The sequence below is a fragment of the Tursiops truncatus genome, chromosome 8 (assembly GCF_011762595.2).
Source record: "Tursiops truncatus isolate mTurTru1 chromosome 8, mTurTru1.mat.Y, whole genome shotgun sequence".
Classification (NCBI taxonomy): Eukaryota; Metazoa; Chordata; class Mammalia; order Artiodactyla; family Delphinidae; genus Tursiops; species Tursiops truncatus.
In genome coordinates, this window is record NC_047041.1 from 104556466 (window position 1) to 104577835 (window position 21370).

Genomic DNA, 21370 nt, shown 5'->3' on the forward strand with positions numbered 1-21370 from the left:
TGGGCCCCGCACCCCCTCCCCAAAGCCCCCGGCCGGGCGGCGCGCAGCCGCGGTGCGTCCCGAGGTCGGCGCCGCGGCGCGCGGGTTCCTGAATGAACGCGCTCCCTTCCCCCGCCTTGAATGAAGGTTCCCACAGCCAGGGACGGTGGCAAACGCTCCTGCCGCGGAATTCGCCCTCTCGGGGCCGGCGATCCTCCCCGGCCGCGGTCACCTCGGCGGGGGACGAGGGGGCGAGGAAAGTGGGAAGGTGATATAAGTTACTTTTGGATTTTCTTTCCAACCAGAGTGGTCTCCTTTCCCATTGGGCCACTGGCCCTTTGTTCCACAGGGTCCCCAAGAAATAGCGCGGAGCACTTTAAATGAGCCCAGAACGTGCAGTTCCTGCTTCGCGGTGGGTATTTTAAAGGCCTTGCAAAATTAAAACTTAAACAGTAAAGTTTTTAAAAGTTGCTTTTCTCTCTGAAAAAAATAATTAAAATCAAAACTCTTTCCCCGCTCTCCTGGAAGCAGCCGCTCTCAAGGGCCCCGAGGCTGTTGGCCCGCTCTGAGTCTCCGGTGAACGCAGATCTGGGCTCCCTGGGGTGGGGGCTGGGCGGCTAGCGCTCCCCGCCGGGCCCCAAATTCCAGCGCCTCCCCCGCGGGTTCCTGGACGGCTCTTCACGCTCGCCGGCCGGGCTTGCACTTTTGCGCCCGTCCCTGAGCGGGGAAATCAACGGAGTTCCTCGTCGAGATCTGCCCGGTCCGCCTAGTAACAGCGCCGCGCCCCCATTGGCTCATGCTAATTCCAGTTTCCTCTGTCTTTCTCCCGGGTTAGGGGGAAGCTCCCTCCTGGACCCAGAACCCGTTCTGCCGGAGTGGGCGATGCTCTTTATGACCCGATGCCCCTCGCCGTCGGCAGCCTGCCTCGGGCCGGGCCCGGGCGCACGCGGGGCTCGGGTCCCCTAACCCCCCGGGACAGAAGCAGCCCGGTGGTAGCACGCAGCCCCATAAATCATCCGGGCGGCCGCCCGGTCGGGATTTTATGAATGAAAAAGCAGCCCGGCTGCCCTCGTGCGCGGGCTGATGCTCCGAGGCTCCGGCGTGCCGGGGGCCAACGCGAGCGTGGGTGCCCAGGGAGGGGGACACGGCGGTGGGTGCTCCCTGGTCGGGCCACCCTCTGCTCCCGAGGCGTGAGCCGGGGGTAATTACCCTCCTGGACCCGGAATATTAGTAACCCTAAATCTCGGCGGGGGAGGGGGCGCGGGAAGAATCAGCCCCGAAAAGGAGGGGGGGGGAGGTCCTTGTCCTGTGGCGTGCGCCCTTGCGAAGGGAAGGGGGCTTTTTAATCCGTTTTCTTTGAGCCTTTAACATTAGGGTATATGGTGGTTTGATGACACTAAACTATATTCAGAGGGAAGTTAATGAACAGTTTTCTTAATTTGGGGCAGGTAGAGTAAAAACTGTAAAAAAAAGTATGTTAAGACTGAGCAAAATGTCCTTTTATTTTAAAAATAAGCACCAAAGAGACTGAATCTTTAATTCGAAAAGAAGCTTTATATATTCTTTTATATGTCGTACAAGTTTGCGATAATATTTGGGACTCTCTTCTAGCCACGAACATATATAGGTTTTGTTTAAAATCATCAGATCAATACACCCATTTCTTTAACTTGTAATTGCTCTGATTGTTGCCAGCCCCCGCCATCCCCCTCAGGCTCACGAATGCAGCCCCAGGGCAAGTTCTAAAGGTGAAGAGACGTCCACACCCCCAGCAAAACCAATTAGGAAGCTTCCGGTGGTCTTGTCCCAGGCGGAGAGGCGACTAATATTTCCAGCGATTTAACTTAATTTTTAATTTTAAAAAATGAGACAGGACAGAGACCACTATTTTGCAGCCTTCCTTTCAGGGTGTTTTTCTAGCTGCCGGGACAGGGCGGGGGTGGGGGGGATTGGGGACCCCCGCAAGAATGGACTGGCTAAGGTAGGAAGACAGCCCGCAGATTCCCCCAGGCGAGGAGGACAGGATGAAGGAAATGCTGGCCACCATCTTGGGCTGCTGCTGGAATTTTCGGGCATTTATTTTATTTTATTTTATTTTTTGAGCGAGCGCATGCTAGGCTGAAAGTCCTTTAACATTTAGGGTTACCCCCTCGGGCATTTGCAAGACCCCCCCCCCCCCGTGTGCGGGAATGAAGCCTCCACCAGTGTTGCCGGCTCTGCCCTGAGTCCCTGAATGTTAAATGGTTCCTGAAATTTACACGTGTTAATGAAAATGAAAGAAGATGTAGACGCTAAGATTCCTAGGCTGCCTCTCCGCCCGTGGGTGCCCTCGTGGCGTTCTCGGAAATGCGCCCATTCTCCCGGCTCAGATATAGGGTGTCACCGAACTCCAGAGTCCCCCCTCCATGCGGTCTCCCCAGGCTGCGTGTGGCCTGCCCGCCCTTCTGGCTGTCCCCCTCTGCAGAGCCACCTTCACCCAACCCCCCAAATCCTGAGGGACCCACTCGGGGACGACAGGCCCCCCTGCACCCCTCTTCCCCGGCGGGGAGAAAGGCAGCCTCGGGACGATTTGCATTTCTATGAAAACCCGGCTTCGGGGGCAACTCCGCGCGGTGCCGGCGCGGCGCCTCCGGGATGGCTTTTGGGCTCTGCCCCTCGCCGCTCCCCGGCGCTCGGCGCCCGCGCCCCCTCCCCCTGCGCCCGCCCCCCCCCCCCTTCCCGCTCCCATTCTCTGCCCGGCTTTGATCTCTGCTTAACAACAGTAACGTCACACGGACTACAGGGGAGTTTTGTTGGAAGTTGCAAAGTCCTAGAGCCTCCAGAGGGCTGTCGGCGCAGTAGCAGCTAGCAGCAGCGTCCGCGCGCTCCGGCGAGGGGCAGCAGGAGCTAGAGCCGAGCGCGGACCCAGCCCCGGACCCACCGCCGCCCCAGGCCGCCTAGCAGAGCCCCTGCCATGGCACACCAGCTCCTGTGCTGCGAGATGGAGACCATCCGCCGGGCGTACCCCGATGCCAACCTCCTCAACGACCGGGTGCTGCGGGCCATGCTCAAGGCGGAGGAGACCTGCGCGCCCTCGGTGTCCTACTTCAAGTGTGTGCAGAAGGAGATCCTGCCGTCCATGCGGAAGATCGTAGCCACCTGGATGCTGGAGGTGCGGGGCTCCGGGCGGCTCTCTTAGCACTTTCCTGCGACTTGTTGCGCAAACCCACTTTTCTTTGCCACTCATCGCCCTCCCTTCCCTCCCACCCCAACTTTTGAAGTTTGCCAGAGTGTTGATAGGAATCGTAGTTCCGAAATATATAGATATTCTGGGTATTTTTTGAACAAGGACGGGGTGGGGGTGGGGTCATCGGATATTCCCTTGGGGGGCAGCGGTCGAGGAGGGGTACCTTGGGGGAAAGCCACGACCAGGGCACCCCAGTATGCTTCAGGGTTGGGGCCCGCAGGCTGGGCGCCCTTTGCGGCCCCCGCCTGGACCGCCACTGCTCAGTCCCCGCCTGCGCCAGAGCCCCGCTGCGCCTCTTCTCCCGGCCGCGCGGCCGCTGAGCCGCCAGCTCCAGGGGGAGGGGGCATAGATTTGATTTTTAAATTAATATCCATGGACACGTATGCAAGGGACGCTCGTGCCAGTATTATGCGCCATCTTTGTTCTTTTATTGCAAAGCAAAAGTGTTTATTAATAATTGGGGGCAGGGTGGGGGTGGGGAGCGGCCGGCGAGGCGCTTGGGGCCGCCGCGAGGGGCCGTGCGGCCACCGGGAGCCGGCGGGAGGGGCGAGGGGCCAGAGCTCGGGCAGCTGTGAGGGGACCCCGCTCGGGAGAGGGGGCCCCTTTGTTCAAGCAGTGAGTCCCGGGGCGCCCCGCACGGCCAGCTTGGGCCGGAGAGCACGCCGGGCTGCAAGGTCGCGTGGCCCCCGAGACGCTGGGGATTGACCCTCATCTGCAGGGGTCTCAGCTTGGGGGACCAGTCCGGAGCGAGCCGGGGTCCAGGGGCACGTTTTCAGGCCTTCAGTGGGCTCCTGAGTGCACCGCAAGTATTTTAAAATAATTTTTAAAAGTGCGGCGTGGTGCCCTTGCGAGAGGGAAACAGCGCCCGCGCCCAGGGGGAAGGGGGGCCCCCGAGTTTGAATTCCTGGGGCTCTCCCTTGAGCCTGCAACGAGCTCCCGACCCCCGGCCTGGGTAAAGGACCGCCTGAGGGTCATTTTCAGGGGGTTTTTATATACCCAGTTAATTTTTTAATATTTTTAAATATTTTTTGAAAAGATGACGTCTGGGGAAATGCGGCGCGGCGGCCTGGGACGCCACCTTTGTGTCTCGCAGGCGCTGCGAGCGCGGCGCCCATCCCCGCGGCCCGCCCCACGGCCCTGCACCCCATTTGGTGCCGACCCCAGGCCTGGAGGGTCCCGAAGCACCCACGCGGGCCGGGGTCCGCCGCCCGCGCGCGGCACACGCCGGCCAGCCGTGCCAGCTCCCGCCCCCACTGTGCCAGCCTTACCGGGACTTTCCCTTTCAGTTTCGGGTGGGTGGGTTTGGGGGACTCTCGGGGAAGGGGGCGCGGCGGCGGCAGCTCCTGCCGCCCCCTGCCCTGACCCTCCTCGCGCTCGGGGCCCCGCAGCCCTGGCGCGAGCCGGGTGGGGGGCGCGAGGTCTCCGCAGAGGGGGCCGGGCGCTCCCGGTGGCGGCGGTCACGGCCCCCGGTGCCCCGGCAGGTCTGCGAGGAGCAGAAGTGCGAGGAGGAGGTCTTCCCGCTGGCCATGAACTACCTGGACCGCTTCCTGTCGCTGGAGCCCGTGAAAAAGAGCCGCCTGCAGCTGCTGGGGGCCACCTGCATGTTCGTCGCCTCGAAGATGAAGGAGACCATCCCCCTGACGGCCGAGAAGCTGTGCATCTATACTGACAACTCCATCCGGCCCGACGAGCTGCTGGTAACCCTGGGACCCCCACCTCCCCGGATGCCCCGTTAGCCGTGGGACCCCGGGGGTGGGGGAGGTGCGGAGAGCCAGGGGCCCCCGCGGGCCGCTGAGAGACCCTCTGCCCCCAGGGAGGGCGGCCACACCGGTGGGGCCCCTCTCGAGGAGCTGACGGGTCCGCCGCCGCCCCACCTCACTCACACTTTCTCTCCCTCCGACTCCCACCGCCTCGGCGCCCCTAGCGCCGCGAAAAGTGGGCAGCGTGCGCCCTCTAGCGGCGGCGGCGGCGAGGGGCCCGCGCGAACGACCAGACCTCGCGTTCCAGGTGTCGCGGGCTTCTGGTCTCCACCCGCGGAGGGTGGGCTTAATCGAGAACGGGAGCCTCTGCGAGCGGCACCTTCTCTGTTTGGATGTGGGGTTGCGCGTTGTCCCCCCAACTTCCCGGACCCTCCAACACGCCCCATTCCTTCTTCTCGCCCCCTGTTGCATTGGGGTCCGCGCCTGCGCCTCTCTTTACGCACGTGTCCCTCCATTTCCGCAGCAAATGGAGCTGGTTTTGGTGAACAAACTCAAGTGGAACTTGGCTGCCACGACCCCGCACGACTTCATTGAACACTTCCTCTCCAAAATGCCGGTGGTCGAGGAGAGCAAACAGGTCATCCGCAAACACGCGCAGACCTTCGTTGCCCTCTGTGCCACAGGTAGGGTGCCGGCCGGGCCTCTGGGTGCCCCTGGAGGAGCTTCTTGCCCTCTGCCTCGGTTTCCCCGTCCAAGGACATGGTCCCCAGGCTCCTCTGCTCTCGGAAGCTTTCCTCTTTCCCTGCTCCGGGGAACAGAGGGCTGGGCTTCTTGTTGGGGCTCCAGGGAGGGGGTGTGGGCTCCTGGGCCCGGGCCGCTGAGGCTGGGCGGCAGCCTGCCTGTGTCCAGCTGATGTGGCTTCTGCTCCCCACGCCAGGCGGGGGTCACTACATGCTGAACGGGGTTGACTTTGGCAGTCTAGCCTGTCTCCTCCCCCCACCCCAGTCCTTCCCGTGTCCTCAAGGAGCCTGAGCTGCGGGGGCCCCCTCCTGGCCTCTCCCGGGCTGGGCCACCTGCCAGGGGCGCCTACAGGGGTGGGGAGCGCCGGCCGGCAGTGCCTGGACCACGTGCTCTGGGCGGCCAGCAGCGGCCCTCGTGCGGGGGCGGCCAACAGAGGCGCTTGGCCGCCTGAGGCCCCGCCAGGGGCGCCGCAGGGCGGCTCAGCTCACTGCCCTGGGAGTGGCTTCCTAGCGGCCTGGGCTTGGGCTGCTGTGGTTGGCGGCAGCAGCAGGCCCTCCGTCCTTCCCCCGGCACCGCTCTGGACCATCCCTGGGGGCCCCTCCCCGGCACAGCCCTCTCCCCAGCCCCCAGACGGCCAGTCACTCAGAACCCAGTGAGACACACGGTGCTGCCTCCTGCTTGTCCCAGCCCTGCCCCTGAGCCCCTGCGACCTCTTCCTCCTCTCCACTCCCATGAGCTGGCCCAGGACCTCCGGAGACCCTGATCGGAGGACCCTTGCCCCCATCCTGCCCAGCTCTGCCGTGGGCCACCTCTACCGCTGGCCAGGCCTCAGCTGTCACAGCTGCCTGGGGCTCACTCGGTGCGACCTGAGGGCGACAGGGCACCAAAGGGGGGAGTTGGCATCCTTCACCCCCTCCCCGGAAGGGATGGAGCCCCCCCAGCCTGCCACCTCGTGTCACTCTCCTGACGTCTGGGTGCTCTGGGGACCGGGAGTTCTGGGTCAGGAGAGCTGGGAAGATTCTGCTGGCCTCCCCACTCTCCTTTGCCCGCTCAAGGCGTGAACCCCTCTTTCTGAGTCCTTCCAAGCGAGCCGCGGGGTGGGGGCAGACCAGAGCCCCGGATGAATCTGAGGGGTCAGGGCGCCCCCTCGCCAGGCATTCCTGCCCCGCAGCACCCGGCCTTGGGCGGGGAGGGGGAGGCTCTCGCCCGCGTCCCCTCAGCCTCCAGGCCTGCCTAGCGAGCAGGCAGGAGGCATTCTCCGGCTGGGACGCCTCTGAGAAGAGAAGCCTCCAGGGACTTCCCGGCAGCCTTTTATGGAGCTGAAAGTGGTTCAGAGAAACGGCAAAGTCTCCGGCAGATAATGCAGAGAACACTTCCTGCGCGCCCTCCCCCCAGGGTGGCTGGGGCAGCCTGGACCTCCCCCTCTCCCAGGACCCCAGGAGGCGGGGTGTGTAGCCCGCGTGGGGTGCTGGCAGCGCAGAAGCCGGGCGCAGAGGCCGTGAATGAGCTTGGTGCTGGCTGTCCAGCTACTGAGACTGTCCAGCACCCCCGGCCTGGGCACACCTCGGGTGAAGGCGGAGGGATGGTCAGGGGTGACCCAGCTTTTCACATGCGTTAGCTTCGGTGGGCCCCGGTGGGGGACAGGCAGGCCAGGGGAGGGAGGGGAGCGGCACCCCACCACGACCGGGTCCTGGTCCGTTGGAACCTAACTGGCACACAGCAGTGTCCTTAGTCACAAGGGGGCCTCTCGAGATGAGATCGACTTATTACAGCCTAAAAACAAACAGATTCTGTGAAGTGGAGGCTTGAGTGAAAGTCCCGGGAGATGATTTGCTCTCCGTGTAGCAAGGGTCCCTTTTAAAGGTGCAGGGGGCCGGCGGGGGAAGGGTGGCCTCTGCTCTCCCTGGTCCGTGCGCCCTGCAGACCTGGGTTCCCGGGTGTGCATGGGGGCGGGAGGGGGCACGTCCCCCACGCACAGAGTTGGGTTTTGCCCTGCTTTTGACCTGTGTACGGATGTGTGCACGCAGGAGAGCGTTGCTGCGGCCGGTGAGGTACCTCTGAGGTTGGCACGTAACTGAGCTGAATGAATGGGCCTGAGCAGGGTCAGTGGAGCGGTGCAGCTCCGATGCCCATCCTGGCCGCGGCCCGCTGGGCTCTTTGCAGCCGGGCAGTGAATAGGAACAGCTGTTGGAGCTTCCGAGTTGAAACCTGCGGGCTTCTCAATCTAAGCCCATACACCCGCCAAGGCACGCGCACACGTGCGCACACACACACACACAGCCTGCGTTTAGTTATTCCTTCCCTGTCGGACCGGGTCTCGAGCTGCGGCCAGTCAGAACCTGCGCTCTGGCCACAGCGATTTCTGTGCAGTCCTGGTTAGCCTCAATGAAAACCTCTCATCCCGGGCTCCTGGCTCCCAGCCCGGGTGGAACTGGTCCCGTTTAAAGGGGAGAGAGGGCGCGCCTTGTGAGGGACTTGCTTTTTCAAGTGGTCGGAGCACCCAGCAGCAGCTTTGTCGCCCCGTCAGTGTGGCCGCCTGGCTGCCTTTCTTCTTCCCACCCCTCCGCTGGCTCCCGCTCCGCTGAATGAGAGGCCCTGGCTGTTTATTCTCAGGCCAGTGGGAGGGGCAGGGGGGGCCCCAGCCCCCGGGGGCCGCACACTCCCTTTGTGCCCAGTGCCCTCCCACTCAGCTCACCGTCCAGTTCCTGGGCACAGGATGAGGGGGTAGGGGCTGACCTTCTAGGGCCTGGCTCCACACTGAGAGGCCCCCTGGTTCAGATGCTGAAATCGGTGGCCTCCCCTGCCAGGAGTTTCTCGTTGGGAGCGACAGAAAGGCGGCCCACAGGCGCTGGGTCACCTCTTAGGTGTCCTCACGTCCGTGACGAGTGTGCCGCCAGGAGGGAAACCAGAAGTTCCCATGTCAGTGAGCTGCCAGGAGGTGACCCTGGAGCCCACCTGCCCAGAGGTGCAGGGTTTCCCAGCAGTTTGCGGAAAGCTGCCAGGAGGTGACCCTGGAGCCCACCTGCCCAGAGGTGCAGGGTTTCCCAGCAGTTTGCGGAAAGCTGCTGAGGACGGGCAGATGAAGTAACGCTGTAGCCCTGCCGTGTCCCTGGAGGCAGATGAAGTGGGGATAAGCATCTGAGGGCAGCGGGGGCTTCCCTGGGCCCATCTTCCCACGTGCAAGACGGCCACTCCCCCTGGGACCTGGCAGCGCAGGTACTTGGGGTTAGTGTTGTAGGGGACGCGTCTGCTTCCTTGCGGGTTTTCCCCGCCTTCCTTTTCGTCGGGCTTTTGTGAATAAGTGATACATTCACAGGCTCACGTGCTAAGAGAAGGGAGTGAGCGATGACCCCTCTGCAGAGGCCACTGTGCCTCCCCCCCCCACCCCGTTGTCTCTTCCAGCAGCTGTTCTCTTGCTTAGCATTTCTGCTGTTTGCGGCGGGGGGCGGGGAAGGTGATGGGGAGGTTTTTTGTTTTTTTACCATTATTTATTTGGTTGCACTGGGTCTTAGTTGCAGTACTCGGGCTCCTTAGTTGTGGCACGCAAACTCTTAGTTGCAGCGTGCCTGTGGGATCTAGTTCCCTGACCAGGGGTCCAACCCGGGCCGCCTGCACTGGGAGCGCGGAGGCTTAACCACTGCGCCACCGGGCAAGTCCCTCTGCTGTTGTTAAATGAGCATCACAAGCTCGTGGTCAGAGAGTCCGGCCCGGCTTCTACCCCTGCTGGCGCCCACTTCCTGACCACCCCCTCAAGACCAGCCATCTGCGGGACAGGGCCTCAGGGGGGGTCCAGGTCACAGGGGTCCTGCTGCGTCCCCACTCACAACCCCTTTGCCTCCCTCGCTCTCCGCAGATGTGAAGTTCATTTCCAACCCGCCCTCCATGGTGGCTGCCGGGAGCGTGGTGGCCGCGGTGCAAGGCCTGCACCTGGGAAGCGCCAACAGCTTCCTGTCCTATCACCGCCTGACGCGGTTCCTCTCCAAAGTGATCAGGTGTGACCCGGTAAGTGACCGCTTCGGCGCTGGCTGGGGGGCCTGTCCAGCACCGGGTACTAGAAGCATCCAGGGCCTGGGAGTCCCAAGCTGCAGTCGTCCGGTGGGAAGTGGCAGAGGCTGGGGCCACGTGGGGGACAGGCAGCCACCTGCGTCCAGAGGCACAGGACCTGGCCGTGGCCCTGGCACACGCTGCCCGGGGGCCACTCCACCCCGTCTCCTGGGGGGCTCCTGGGGGAGGAGAAACACCTCCCAGAACCTGCGATGGGCGGGAGGGTCCTCCCAGGCTTCTGGTGGCCCCAGGGGCGCGCAGGAGCCTTAACCCCTCCTGGGGTCGTGGCGGGGGGCCGTCAGGAAGAAGGGCCACACGGCAGGCCGGGTCAATGATCCGTGCCCTAATGGTGTGTGGGGTGAGGCCCCGTCGAGCTTTGTCTGGGCGACAGCGTGGACTCCCGACAAATGGCCGCTTTACAAGGGTCCCTGTGAGGTCTCCCGTCCACAATGGGCCTGGTACAGACAACTTGTTTTTATGACCCCCTTTGAGAGGCTGCTGCTTTGGAAGCCGGAGTCCATTGTATCTTTTTACTTAAAAATGCCACTGTCTTATTCCCCATTCTTTTCTTTTCTTTTCTCAAAGAATTAAAATAACAATTACAAGGGTTTGGGGCTTCACCAAATTAGACCAGCGAGGTTGGTGGCGGGGGTCACTGTCAGGCCCCGCTAGTGTCCCGAGTAGGAGCCAGTGACCACCTTGACCCCGATCCCCGGTCCGGGTCCGGCTCCGGCTCCGGCCGCTTCTGGCGCTCCACCCTCGAGCGCCCAGGAGGCTCGGGGAGGAAAGCTGGTGTGAGACGGATGCCTGCCTGTTCTCTGCCAGCGGTGCTTGGCCACCAGCCTGCGTGACCCCCAGAGGAGGAGGCCTTCTTGTTTGTAGGCATGGGCAGCTCGGTGGCCCCCTGGGAGGGGGAGGCATCCTCGCCTGGCTGCCAGGGCCAGCGCCGTCCCCCAGCTAGAAATGCCACAAACAGCGCTGTCTATAGACAGTGGTAGGAAATCGCTGTGTGATCCCTTATCTGAATAGAGATTATTTTAATTAGATCTGAAGCAAAATGCCTTACGGCTGAGGAATGGTGGGAGGAATCAGTTGAGGCTGAAATTCGTCAGTCTGGTGACCGGGTGACAAATGTCGCTGAGCTCAGACGAGCAAATTCTGGGCTGTGGAGGCCCCGGGGCGTGGCCGAGTCTGCCCGTCCCTAGAGCTGGCCCCGTGGTCACAGTCTGCTCTTCACGGGGTGAGGCTGCAGTGCCAGGCGGGCTGCTGGGAGGAGGAAGCATGGGCCGTGGAGCTGGAGGATGCGCCGGGACCTGCAGAGGGGAGGCCCCTCCTGTACGCCTCTGCTCTGCGCTCCACAGCGCGGCCCCCCAAGTTACAGGGGCCAGGGAGCCTCCTCTGGGGGGCTGCCTTCAGTGGGTGGGTGGAGGCTCTCGGGTCTCAGAAGGCCGTGGCGGGTGTTTGGATCAGAGCCTGAGGAGGCCGTCAGGAGCCTTGGGCCTCAGTTTCCTCCTCTGTAAAATGGGCCTTTGGCACCTACCCTGCCTCCTCCTTTGCCGTGATGAATACTGAAAGGGTGGGTAGGAAAGCCCCCCGGCCCCATGAGCCCTGTCCCCTTGGGACATCTCCAGGGATTCATTCAGAAGCCCTCCTGGCCTGGCTTCACTTCTTTGGGGCGGGGTGCACCGTTTCCAGCCCCATCTAGGAAGAAGTTAGCAGTGCCTTCTCTGTGCTGAACCGCGTTCCTGTGGGAAAGGCATGGGTCTGCTTCCCAGGCTGCCCTGGAGCCTTTCCCTGGCTCTAGAACAGAAGCCCCGTGTGGCATCCCAGAAGTTGGGACAGCCTCTCTGTTCAGATCCGGGAGCCGCGACTGCCCGGCTGTGGGCGGCACCTTCGAGCTGCTGGGAGATGTGCCCGTGGTGGGACCAGGAGAGGCCCCCGGCCTCCGGGGTTCCTCCTCTCCATTGAACACGCGGGGTGGTCGCTGCCGGGAGCTGTGCGCGGCCGGAGCGTCTCCCAGGACGCAGGCCCGAACGGGAGAGGACGGGATAAAGGCCCCGGGGCCACCCAGCATTCATCCTCGGTCAAGCACGGCCTAACGCTTTTGACGGCCATTCATCACGGAATGCTGGGTTCACTGCGAGGGCTGACACGGCAGAGGTTAAGTCCGAAAAGTGGGCCTCAGAGGGCCTCCCCATCCTGGATCAGATGGCGCTGAATTCGCGGAGGGCAGCAGTGGGGCTGGGGGGGACCTGGGCCCAGAGATGAGAGCCCCGGCGAGGAGTTCCAGCGAGCGGCCGGGCAGGCAGGGGATTCGGGGCAGGTGGGCAGGAGCGTCTGTGTCCACCAGAGCCCTTGGGTCCCGAGTGGGCTCACCGTGGCCTGGTTGACGTGGTCTTTTCAGGCCGGGAGGGCAGCTGGTGGGCAAACAGGGTCCCCACTGTCGATCCTGGGGTCTGGGCGGCGGCTTCCTGGGTTTGGGGGAGGCGGCGTTTTCGGTGAGCATTGGGAAGGGGCCCCTCGCCGCGGGCCGCCTCCTGAGGACCTGTCTCGTGCAGGACTGCCTCCGTGCCTGCCAGGAGCAGATCGAGGCCCTCCTGGAGTCCAGCCTGCGCCAGGCCCAGCAGCAGAACTTGGACCCCAAGGCCGCGGAGGAGGGGGAGGAGGAGGACGAGGCGGACCTGGCCTGCACGCCCACCGACGTGCGCGACGTGGACATTTGAGGGCGCTGCGGCGGGAGCGGGGCCGGCCGGGCCCGGCGGACGGAGCCGCTCAGGCCCGGTCGCCGTCGGAAGGCAGCCCGCCCCTCAGTGTCTTGGTGTTTTCCTTTGCTCTTTCTCCCTTCTGTCTCTGAGTTAAGCAAAAGAAAAGAAACGTCCCCGAAAACCTATCTTTAAGAAAAAAAAAAAAAAAAAAGGAGAGGAAAAAATAGAATTTGCATAACCCTGAGCTGGAGGGGGAGGAGGGTTGTGCTACAAAAATAGAAGATTGTATACCCCGTAATCAACTAGTTTTTATATTCATGTGTTTGTGTCTCTGTGTTATAAGGATAGGCGTTAACACAAGAAGCGAGTCTGCAGGGGAGGATTAGATTTGATTCTTTATGTGTTTCAAACAAACAAAAAGCATAAAAACGTTTGAAAAAAAAAATAGGAAGAAGTCCACAACCCGTTTTTAAAGTAGAAGAGGGTTTTAGATAGAACTCTACCCGTGTGCTGTTCCCAAGGGCAGAGCTTTAAGGCGGTTCTAGGCATCCTGTATCTCGCTTATGCATGTAGTCACTTTATAAGTCATTTGTTTATTTTATTTCGTAGGTAGGCATGTAACCTTCACCTTGTCAATGGCTGATGTAACCTCTCGGCTAGGGTAGCGTAGAGTTTGGCATTTTCAAGGCCTGATCCTCTTTCTGCCTGTGGACCAACCACCTGAGGGGTTTGCGGGCGCCAGCCTGCGCCTCGGTGACGGAAGGCCACCTCCGACTCCTAGCGTCCGCTACTAGAAAGAGAGACCGCAATAGTGACCTAATATATTCTATTTTTATAATCTTCATATTTTTGTAGTTACCTGTTTATGAGGTGCTGGTTTTTCACCCAACAGATCTGCAGCCTGCTCACATCCAGCTGAAATCTACAGCTGTTTTTTTTTCGTTTTTTGGTTTTTGTTTTTTTTCCTTCTCAATATTCCAAAACCATTCCATTTCAAAGCACTTTCAGTCTCTAGGTGACATCTCTGTGTATGTTGTGTGTGGAGGGGGCGGGGAACGGTTTCTTAATGGAATGGTTTGGGAATATTCCAGTACTTGGGTGCAGACAGGACGGCGAGGCAGGTGCTTGTTGATATGGTGTTAGCGAAAGGGAGATGATGTTTTGGAGGGCTGGGTTCCGGTCAAGGAGAAGAAAACGTGCATTCATTCTCACACTGCCAGGATGATGTGTTCCTTTCCTTTTCTGTAGAGAAGTTGAAGTTTAGGAATCCTTCCGTGCCAACTGGTGTTTGAAAGTAGGGGCCTTAAAGGTTTACCTAGAGAACCAGCAGTTTCAGAGTTCTCTTTAGATGTTTTGCCACGGAAGGTTTTTAAACACTAAAATATATAATTTATAGTTAAGGCTAAAAAGAATATTTATTGCAGAGGATGTTCGTAAGGCCAGTATGATTTATAAAGTAATGCAGTCTCCCCTGATTTACACACACACACACACACACACACACACACACACACTTTTCTGCCTTAGATGTTGCAGGTGTAGGACAGTTTGTTAAAGTTAGGTCCTTTTATAAGAGAGGGAAAAAAATCCCGAGAAAAAAAACACAAAGACGTGGATTTGGCTAATTTGGCCCGATTGGCTTTTCGCAGAGTGATCCAACTGGAGAGGTGTCACGAGTTATAAGCACAATTAGGATGCTGGAAACAAGTTCAGTTCCGAGTTCAGTTCCAATACGATCTCATCCCCGAACCCTCCTTTCAAAAAAGAAATTTAGCAACCGCTAGATAATTTGCACATCTTGGCTATGTTCCTTTTTGTAATTATTCTGTAGGGAGTGTTGAAGGGAGCGAGGAGGTGAGGGAGGAAGTGTGTGGAGGGGAGGTGGGCGGGGACCACGCGAGGGACAGGCTGCGGCTCCATTTTTCTTTATTCGCTGCTACCGATGACTTCCCAGTACAGTTTGGAAACAGATGCATATCGCTTCTCTTATCTTTCACATTGTTTTGCTGCTATTGGAGAATCAGTTTTTTTTTGTTTTACAATGTCATATACTGCCATGTTCTAGTTTGAATTTTCTCATAGAAAAAATGTATTACGGATGCCTTTTGTTTTTGGTAGCGTGTTGTTGTTGTTTTTTTCTTTTTTTTTTTTATGTGATCAATTTTGACTTAATGTGATTACTGCTCTATTCCAAAAAGGTTCCTGTTTCACAATTACCTCAAGCTTCACTTAGCCATTTTGCAGACCAGGTGGTCAGGCTCTGCTGCTTCGGCAGACAGACACGCGGACGAGATCCCAAAAAGGACCTGGTGGGGGATCCCCACCCCGCCGGGCCGCGTTCACGAGGACCCCCCCCGGGCGTCTCTGGAGACAGGCCATGTCCGTTTCCTTTGCCCTGCGCCTGTTATGCTGGACTCCCCATCTGACCTGGGATTTACCATCATCGTAGTTTTTACAGCCCGTATCGTTCTTTGCGTATAGCTATGAAAGTTGCATTATTATTATTATTATTATTATTGTAACAAGTATGTCTTCATGTGCCACTGTGGTGCTGTGCTGTAGGACTCGGTCATTTGGCATGAGTGGAATCGCTTCTGGCCCGTGTCACAGTTTGGGGTGCGTTGTATCTGTTATTAGTGTTCTGTTTGTTGTTCTGGTCATTATAGCAAATGCTCCTTTAAAGAGACTTCAGATCTCAATGAAGCCAGCCAACAGTGCTGTGTGCCCGAGAGCCGCCTGACACGCTGCCGAACCAAAAGGATTTGGATTTGCACCGTCCGCGGCGGCCCCAGGCGGGGCAGCCCGTGCGCTTCAAGGCCATTGGCAGGTGCAAACCCGCCCCGCCCCACCCCACCCCTGCAGGAACACTGCTTCCGCTTACCTCAACCATTCTGGCTGCGGCGTCTCTGTCTGAACCAAACGGGGTCCGTGAGGGACGGTCTGTCCGTGGTGGGGGGTGAGATGTGTGTGCTCTAAGGCCAAAGGCCAGTGGCAGGTCCGGGAGCACGGGAGGTCTGTCCCGTGACCAGCGAGTCTGAGCGTCCGGGCGGGCAGGCACTTGGGGGTCTGTGTGTGTGTTTGGTTGCACACCACGGTGTTTCCCAGCACAGACATGTAACCGGCACGTTTCCAGCAGGAAACAAGACAAACGTGAAAAATCTAGAAATAAAATTGGTAAAACCCCAGTGCAGTGTCCGCTTGTCTGTTTCCTGGGGCGGGCAGGGAGCCAGGGCCATGCGCCCCAAGTTCCTTGGATGGGGGTGGCAGGCGGGTAGGGGGCGCGCCTCGGCCCTGCGGACACCGGGGCCAGGCCATCCTCTGTCGTGGGGGGCTGCCCTGGGCACCGTGGGCTGTTGGGCTGCATCCCCGGCCTCCACCCGCTAGATGACAGGACCGACCCCGGTCGTGACCACAAAAATCCCTCCAGACGTGGCCAGCGGTCCCCTGGTGATGCAGAAGGAGGGTGTGATTCCCTTCCAGCCGGGAGGAAATCCGGACCAGAGGTCAGTAGTGGGAGAGGGCCGCATGGACCCCCCCCCGCCCCAGAGTTTGAGGACGGGCTCGCAGGCGGCCCCGACCACCTCAGACTACGGCTCTGGCCCCGGTGACGTGAGCCCCGTTGATCAGTCGCCTCCCAGCCCACGTCTGGCCAGTTCGCCCTCCCAGGTTATTTGCAGATAGGAAAGTAAATGAATGCGCTAACCCTTTTCTGGCACAAAGTGCTGTTTGCTCTGGGTGAATCATGGCCCCAAGGTGCCCTGAGCTCGGGGCAGGGGGGAACAACGCCAGTGTCCGGGCAGCGGTCCAGTGGCCTTTCACATGGACCCGGCGACCTGGGAGGCCCGGTGGACACCTGTGACGTCCACCTTTGGGCTCCAGATGCCTGCGAACTGGCCGCGTTCCCAAAGCCGGTGGAGGTGGGAAATGAATCTTGGTCCCAGCTCTGCGGGGCCGGGGCCTCTTCCCAGAGCCGGGAGCTCCCCAAGGTGCCCTCACCCCCCAGCTGAGCATTCAGCGAGCGCTCCAGAGCCCGGAGGAGGCCTGGGTCACGCGCCAAGGATGGCACTGGCTGCCAGGTCAGTTCGCCACAGCCCTAACGAAGCGCGTGCCGTGGGCCAGCCTGCCCAGGGGGTGCCCGCAGGGTCGGTGGGGCCTGGAGCTTCTGGGAGGAGGTGGGGTGTGCAGGCGCCGGAACTGCTGCCTCCCTGCCCCAGTCCCTCGCCGGCTGGGTGGGGACGTGAGGCAAGGCCCCTGCCCCCGGGGCCTACAGGGTGCTCTGAAAGGGGACCGAGCGAGGGTCAGAGCCTCGGGAGGTGCCCTGAAGCCCAGGGCCTGCTCTGCACCACCGCGGTGGCTCAGCCCCGGGGACCCGCTAGTCTGTGCCAGCACCAGGGCCCAATGACATTGACGACCATGGGCGTACAGAGGGGCCCAAGCGAGGCTGCGACGCCGCAAGGGCCTCGGGGTATCTTGAGGAGCAGGGCCAACACTCTGACTGCATTAAGTTCCAGCGAGGATCCGGGCAGCGGAGGCCGGGGGGCGGCCTGCACTCCACTGGCAGCTGGACGCACAGGACGCCAGGCCTGCGGGGCTGTTTGATGGTTTCTAATGTTGCAGGTGGAAAATCTGTTTGTGGGCTGACAGGTCGGACAGTGGAAAGGAAGAGGGCGTGACGGGGAGGTGGCCTGTGAGGCACAGGGGGAGGCGGGGGGAGGCAGGGGCAGGGGCGCAGATGGGACCCAAAGTACACAGAGGGTTTGGGCCGAGTGAGGAGGGGCCCGGAGCCCCCCAGGGCCGTCTCCCCGGCCGTGAGGCCCCCGGAGGAGGGGCAGCAGGCTTCTCTCAGTTATGCCACGGGCCCAGACCTCTCCAACCGCCCACGTCAGCTCGGGCATCCCCTCATGGGAACCCCCCCATGGGGGTCTGGCTGCCCTGTGCATATCAGGAAAACAAAAACTGGCCTTTGGAGACAAAGCCTTCCGGTGTCCACTCCACTGCCCCTCCCGGAAGCCCGAACGCCTGCTCTCACTCGGGCCCACGGCCACTCACCTGGGGCCTCCCTGCCTCCCAGCCAGTCTCCCTGCCCCAGGCGGGCCCACCACCCTCTGCCAGAACCCCCTGGGGCTTCTAGCTCCTTCCGGCTCCATCCGGGGTCCTGGGACCTGGCCCATCTCTCCAGCCTCACCCCCCGTCTCCCCCAGCCTCAGACTCCTCATTCCCCGAAGTTTCTGCCCAGGGGACTGCAGGACACACCAGACTACTTCCGGCCTCCAGTTTTGTGCTGGAGTGCCCACCCCCTGCTCTCCCCCAGGCTCATGTAAGACTCTCTGCGGTGTTCTCCACCCTGCCCCAGCCAGGTGGCTCTGGTGGTCCAGGAGCCATTACACGTGGTGTTTCCCCTCTGGGCTGTGAGCCCTTGGGGACAGCTGTCCGGCTGGTCCTTCTCTGCCCACACCCTGCACCCCGCCTGCACGCAGTGGCGCTGAGCAGTAGGGCCACGTGCGGGCCGCGGGCTTTGTGAGCTGCCGAGGGCTGGGCCCTGCCTGACCCGGGTGCGGTGGGCACTCGGGGGCCGGGGGGCTCCCCAGGGGCCGGGAGCACCTCATCGCCCTGATGAGGCCCGATAAGCCCCGGGACACAGCCTGGGCACTAAGGCGAGTCAGTTCCCTGCCAGGGCCCCAGATTCGAGGGGCCCCAGGGCAGGCGTGTTTGCAGAGGTGGGTACTGCTGGGACCCTGGGCGCCAGGCTCCCCACCTTCCCTCTGAGCCCGTCCCTCCTGGAAGCCCGGCAGCAGCAGGGCTTGGCTGTCCCACCACGAGGCCAATCCCAACTCCGGGGGGCGGCTGCATGGGGCGTGTGTCCCGCACGCTGGGCTGGCCTCCGCCATGCACAGGGCTCTGTCAGCCCAGGAATGTCTTTGATCAGGAGTTTATGCAGAGGGGACGCAAGCCCCTGGCCTCTAATCCGTTCCCACAGTCCCCCTGCCCGCCGGCCCCTGCCCTGAGCCACACCTCGGCCCAGCAGACAATAGCCACGGCCGGTGGGCGGGCAGCGCCAGGGACGAGGGCCGGAGGCCCACATCCGGGGGCATTGTCACCGCCACTCACAGGGCGCACAGGAGGATGGGGAAGCTCTTGGCTCAAGGGCTGCCATCGGCCCAGAGCCTATCAGAGACGGCAGCGTCTGTTAATCCTTTCAAGTTTCAACTAGCAGCGAGACAGCCTCCCCAGGGCGGTCCCTCTAGAGCAGACCCGTCTAGCTAGAGGGTCTACCCACATTCTGGACCCCAAGCCCGCCGAGCACGCCGGGCAGTGTTCCTTGCCTGGTCCCATCGCAGGAGGACAGTAGCTTAAGGTCACTCAGCACGTACTGGGGGCTGGGCACTGTGCTAAGGGCCAAACACACCATTTCTCCCACATCTTTTTGTTGTTGTTGTTTTGTTTTGTTTTTACGGCCGTGCCGCAGGGCATACAGAATCTTAGTTCCCTGACCAGGGATCGAACCCGTGCCCCCTGCATTGGGAGTGCAGAGTCTTAACCACTGGACGGCCGGGGAAGTCCTCTCCCTAAATCTTGAAACAGCCCCCAGGGGTTGGTGACAGGCAGGGGACACACTGGCGAGGGGGCCCTGTGGAGCCCACGTTCCTCTCGCAGGTACAAGTATTCCCATCTTCCAGGTCAAGGGTGGGCAGGCTTCTCCACAAAGGGCCAGATAGGGAGTGTTTGGGGCTTTGCTGGCCATGGTCTCCATCCAGCTCCTCTACTCCACTGCACGGAGCAGGCAGCCACGGAGGACAGTACGGCAACGAGCACAGCCAGGCAGGATCTGGGCTGAGGGTGGGAGTGAGCCGACTCCTGCTGGGGACGAGTAAACCGGGGCCCAGAGAGGTGAAGTAACTGAGCCAGGATCACATGGCGGGGAGCTGACCAAGCCAGGCCAGTGGCCGAGTTTGCGTCTCTGGGGCCTGGGCCCCCGGCAGTCAGCTTGGTTGCCTTGCCGAGAACGAGGTCTTCAAAAATGGGCTCGAAGAAAATGCACGAAGTCTTCATTTGAGTATTTTTCACCCGACGGTCAGTGCGTGCACTCGGGGCGGCCCTGCTTTGCCAGGAGGCCCAGGGGTCGAGGTCAGGTCCACCCACGTCCAAGACTTGAAGTCAGCGGCCCCTGCGGCCAGGGCAGTGTCTCGGTCAGCCGGCCAGCCTGGAGAAGGGCGGCCAGGCGTGCTGGCAGTGTCGTCTGACGTGGCCAGTCGTCGTTTGAAAAACACTCTCACACGTGAGCACATTTTAGAGGAAAAGACCCAGGAGTTGGATCTCAGCTCTGCAACTTTCAGGCTGTGCGGCTTCGCCTTCTGGGCCTCAACTTTCTCACGCATAAAATGGGGACAGTCACGTCTGTAAGAAGGGCGGCTCCGAGAGGGCACCCTAGCATCTGTGACACACCCAGCACGGAAGCGGGGCTCAATCTGTTCAGTGACCGCCTCCTGGGGTGACGCGAGGACCAATGGCTCGACGTCCATGAAGCATTGAGCACAGTGCCTGGTGCACAGGCATCACTCAGTAAACGTCACCACACTGTCAGCGTGACCACCACCATCCCATGCATCGTCCAGGTGTGCAAGGAGGCCCCGCTGGTCCCCGGGGGGTGGTGAGGCCATCCTTATTTCCCTCCTCTAGCAGTTCTTGGTCTTTGTGCCCACACTGAGCCCCCCACCTTGTGTTGACAGCACCCAGATTTCACTCGGTGGGAACCACCGTTCTCAGCTCTGTGGCTCAGGTGGGACCGACCCCATCCGCAGCTCCAGGGCAGGCGCCAATGGGCTCAAAGCCAACAGCACATCTGCCCCCCCGGACCGGTGGCAGGTGCAAGGGCGGATGTGACATCTAACAGCCAGCGAGACTCAGGGGGGCATTTTCTGGGGCTTCTGGGAAAGAGAGCGCCCACCCTGGGGGCGGGCACAGCCCTTCTGCCCTGATAGGAGCGTCCGTGGTGCTGCGGCCCCAGGATGGATCCCGAGCGTGAAGCCGGTCGTGCGGGAGAGCAAGAGTGGGGCCAGGTCTCCAGACGAGCTGCTGGAGCTGCCCATCACTGCCCCTTACTGTTTGAGTCCACTTGATGAGTTTCCTAGCATTTTCAAGGCTTCTTAACTATCACACTGTATGTGTGTTTTCTACCTTTTCTAGATGTAACATGTATTATTGATATAAACAACAGGGGCTGAGACCAGGGGAGAGCTTCGAGCCAGCCTTCACCGGCAGACCCTGTCTCGGCCCCTGTACAGAGCCAGCGGGGCCCCCCAAAGGCAGCAGCCTCTCGGGGGAGGGGCCCAGGGGGCTCCCGTGCCTTGAGATAACAGCGTCTTTCTGGGGTGTAGGTACCACCTGCCCCTCAGAGCAGCTGAGTAGGGAGCTGAGGCAAATGCCTCAAGAAGGAAGCTCGCCACACGTCAGGCCAGGAAGAAGGGTCTGGACATCACCGCGTCCTGCCTCTTCACTCAGCAGACGGCCAAACGGCAGCCCAGACCTCCTTATCAGTGTCCTGGGGCTGCTGGAACAAGCCATCACAGAGTGGGTGGCCACGTCAACAGGAGTTTATTCTCTCACCGTCCTGGAGGCCGGGGCCGTGCTCCCTGCCCCAGGTCTCGTGGCTGCTGGAAACGCCCGGCGTCCCTGGGCTTACAGACGCCTCACTCCGTTCTCAGCCTCTGCTCTCGCACGGCTGTCTCTCCTCCATGTCTCTCTTTACATGGCATTCTCCTCTTCAAGGACACGGTCACGGGAGATGTAGGGCCCCCTGCTCTAGTACAACCCACCATAACGTACACGAGTCAGCTGCAAAAACCCTATTTCCAAAGGTCACATTCCCAGGTACCAGGGGCTGGGACTTCATCACATCTTTTAGGGGATATGGTTCTACTCAACAGATGTGTCTGAGCTCTCAGAGCTAGGGAACCTGCTTGTGGAGCACCCTGGGA

At 61.0% G+C, this 21370-nt stretch overlaps 1 protein-coding gene across 2 annotated transcripts; it reads left to right on the forward strand.

Annotated features, from left to right (window-relative positions):
• The first annotated feature begins 2747 nt into the window (after positions 1 to 2747).
• CCND1 (cyclin D1) lies at positions 2748 to 15580 on the forward strand. 2 transcript variants are annotated; one of them, XM_033861345.2, is made up of 5 exons: positions 2748 to 3130; positions 4594 to 4902; positions 5429 to 5588; positions 9500 to 9648; positions 12249 to 15580. In XM_033861345.2, exons 1-5 carry the CDS (start codon positions 2933 to 2935, stop codon positions 12411 to 12413), a joined length of 981 nt encoding a protein of 326 aa, XP_033717236.1. In that variant the 5' UTR covers positions 2748 to 2932; the 3' UTR covers positions 12414 to 15580. The 2 variants fall into 2 exon arrangements, with proteins under 2 accessions (XP_033717236.1, XP_033717237.1); XM_033861346.2 differs by having other exon boundaries at positions 2755 to 3130; positions 4687 to 4902.
• Positions 15581 to 21370: the final 5790 nt, after the last annotated feature.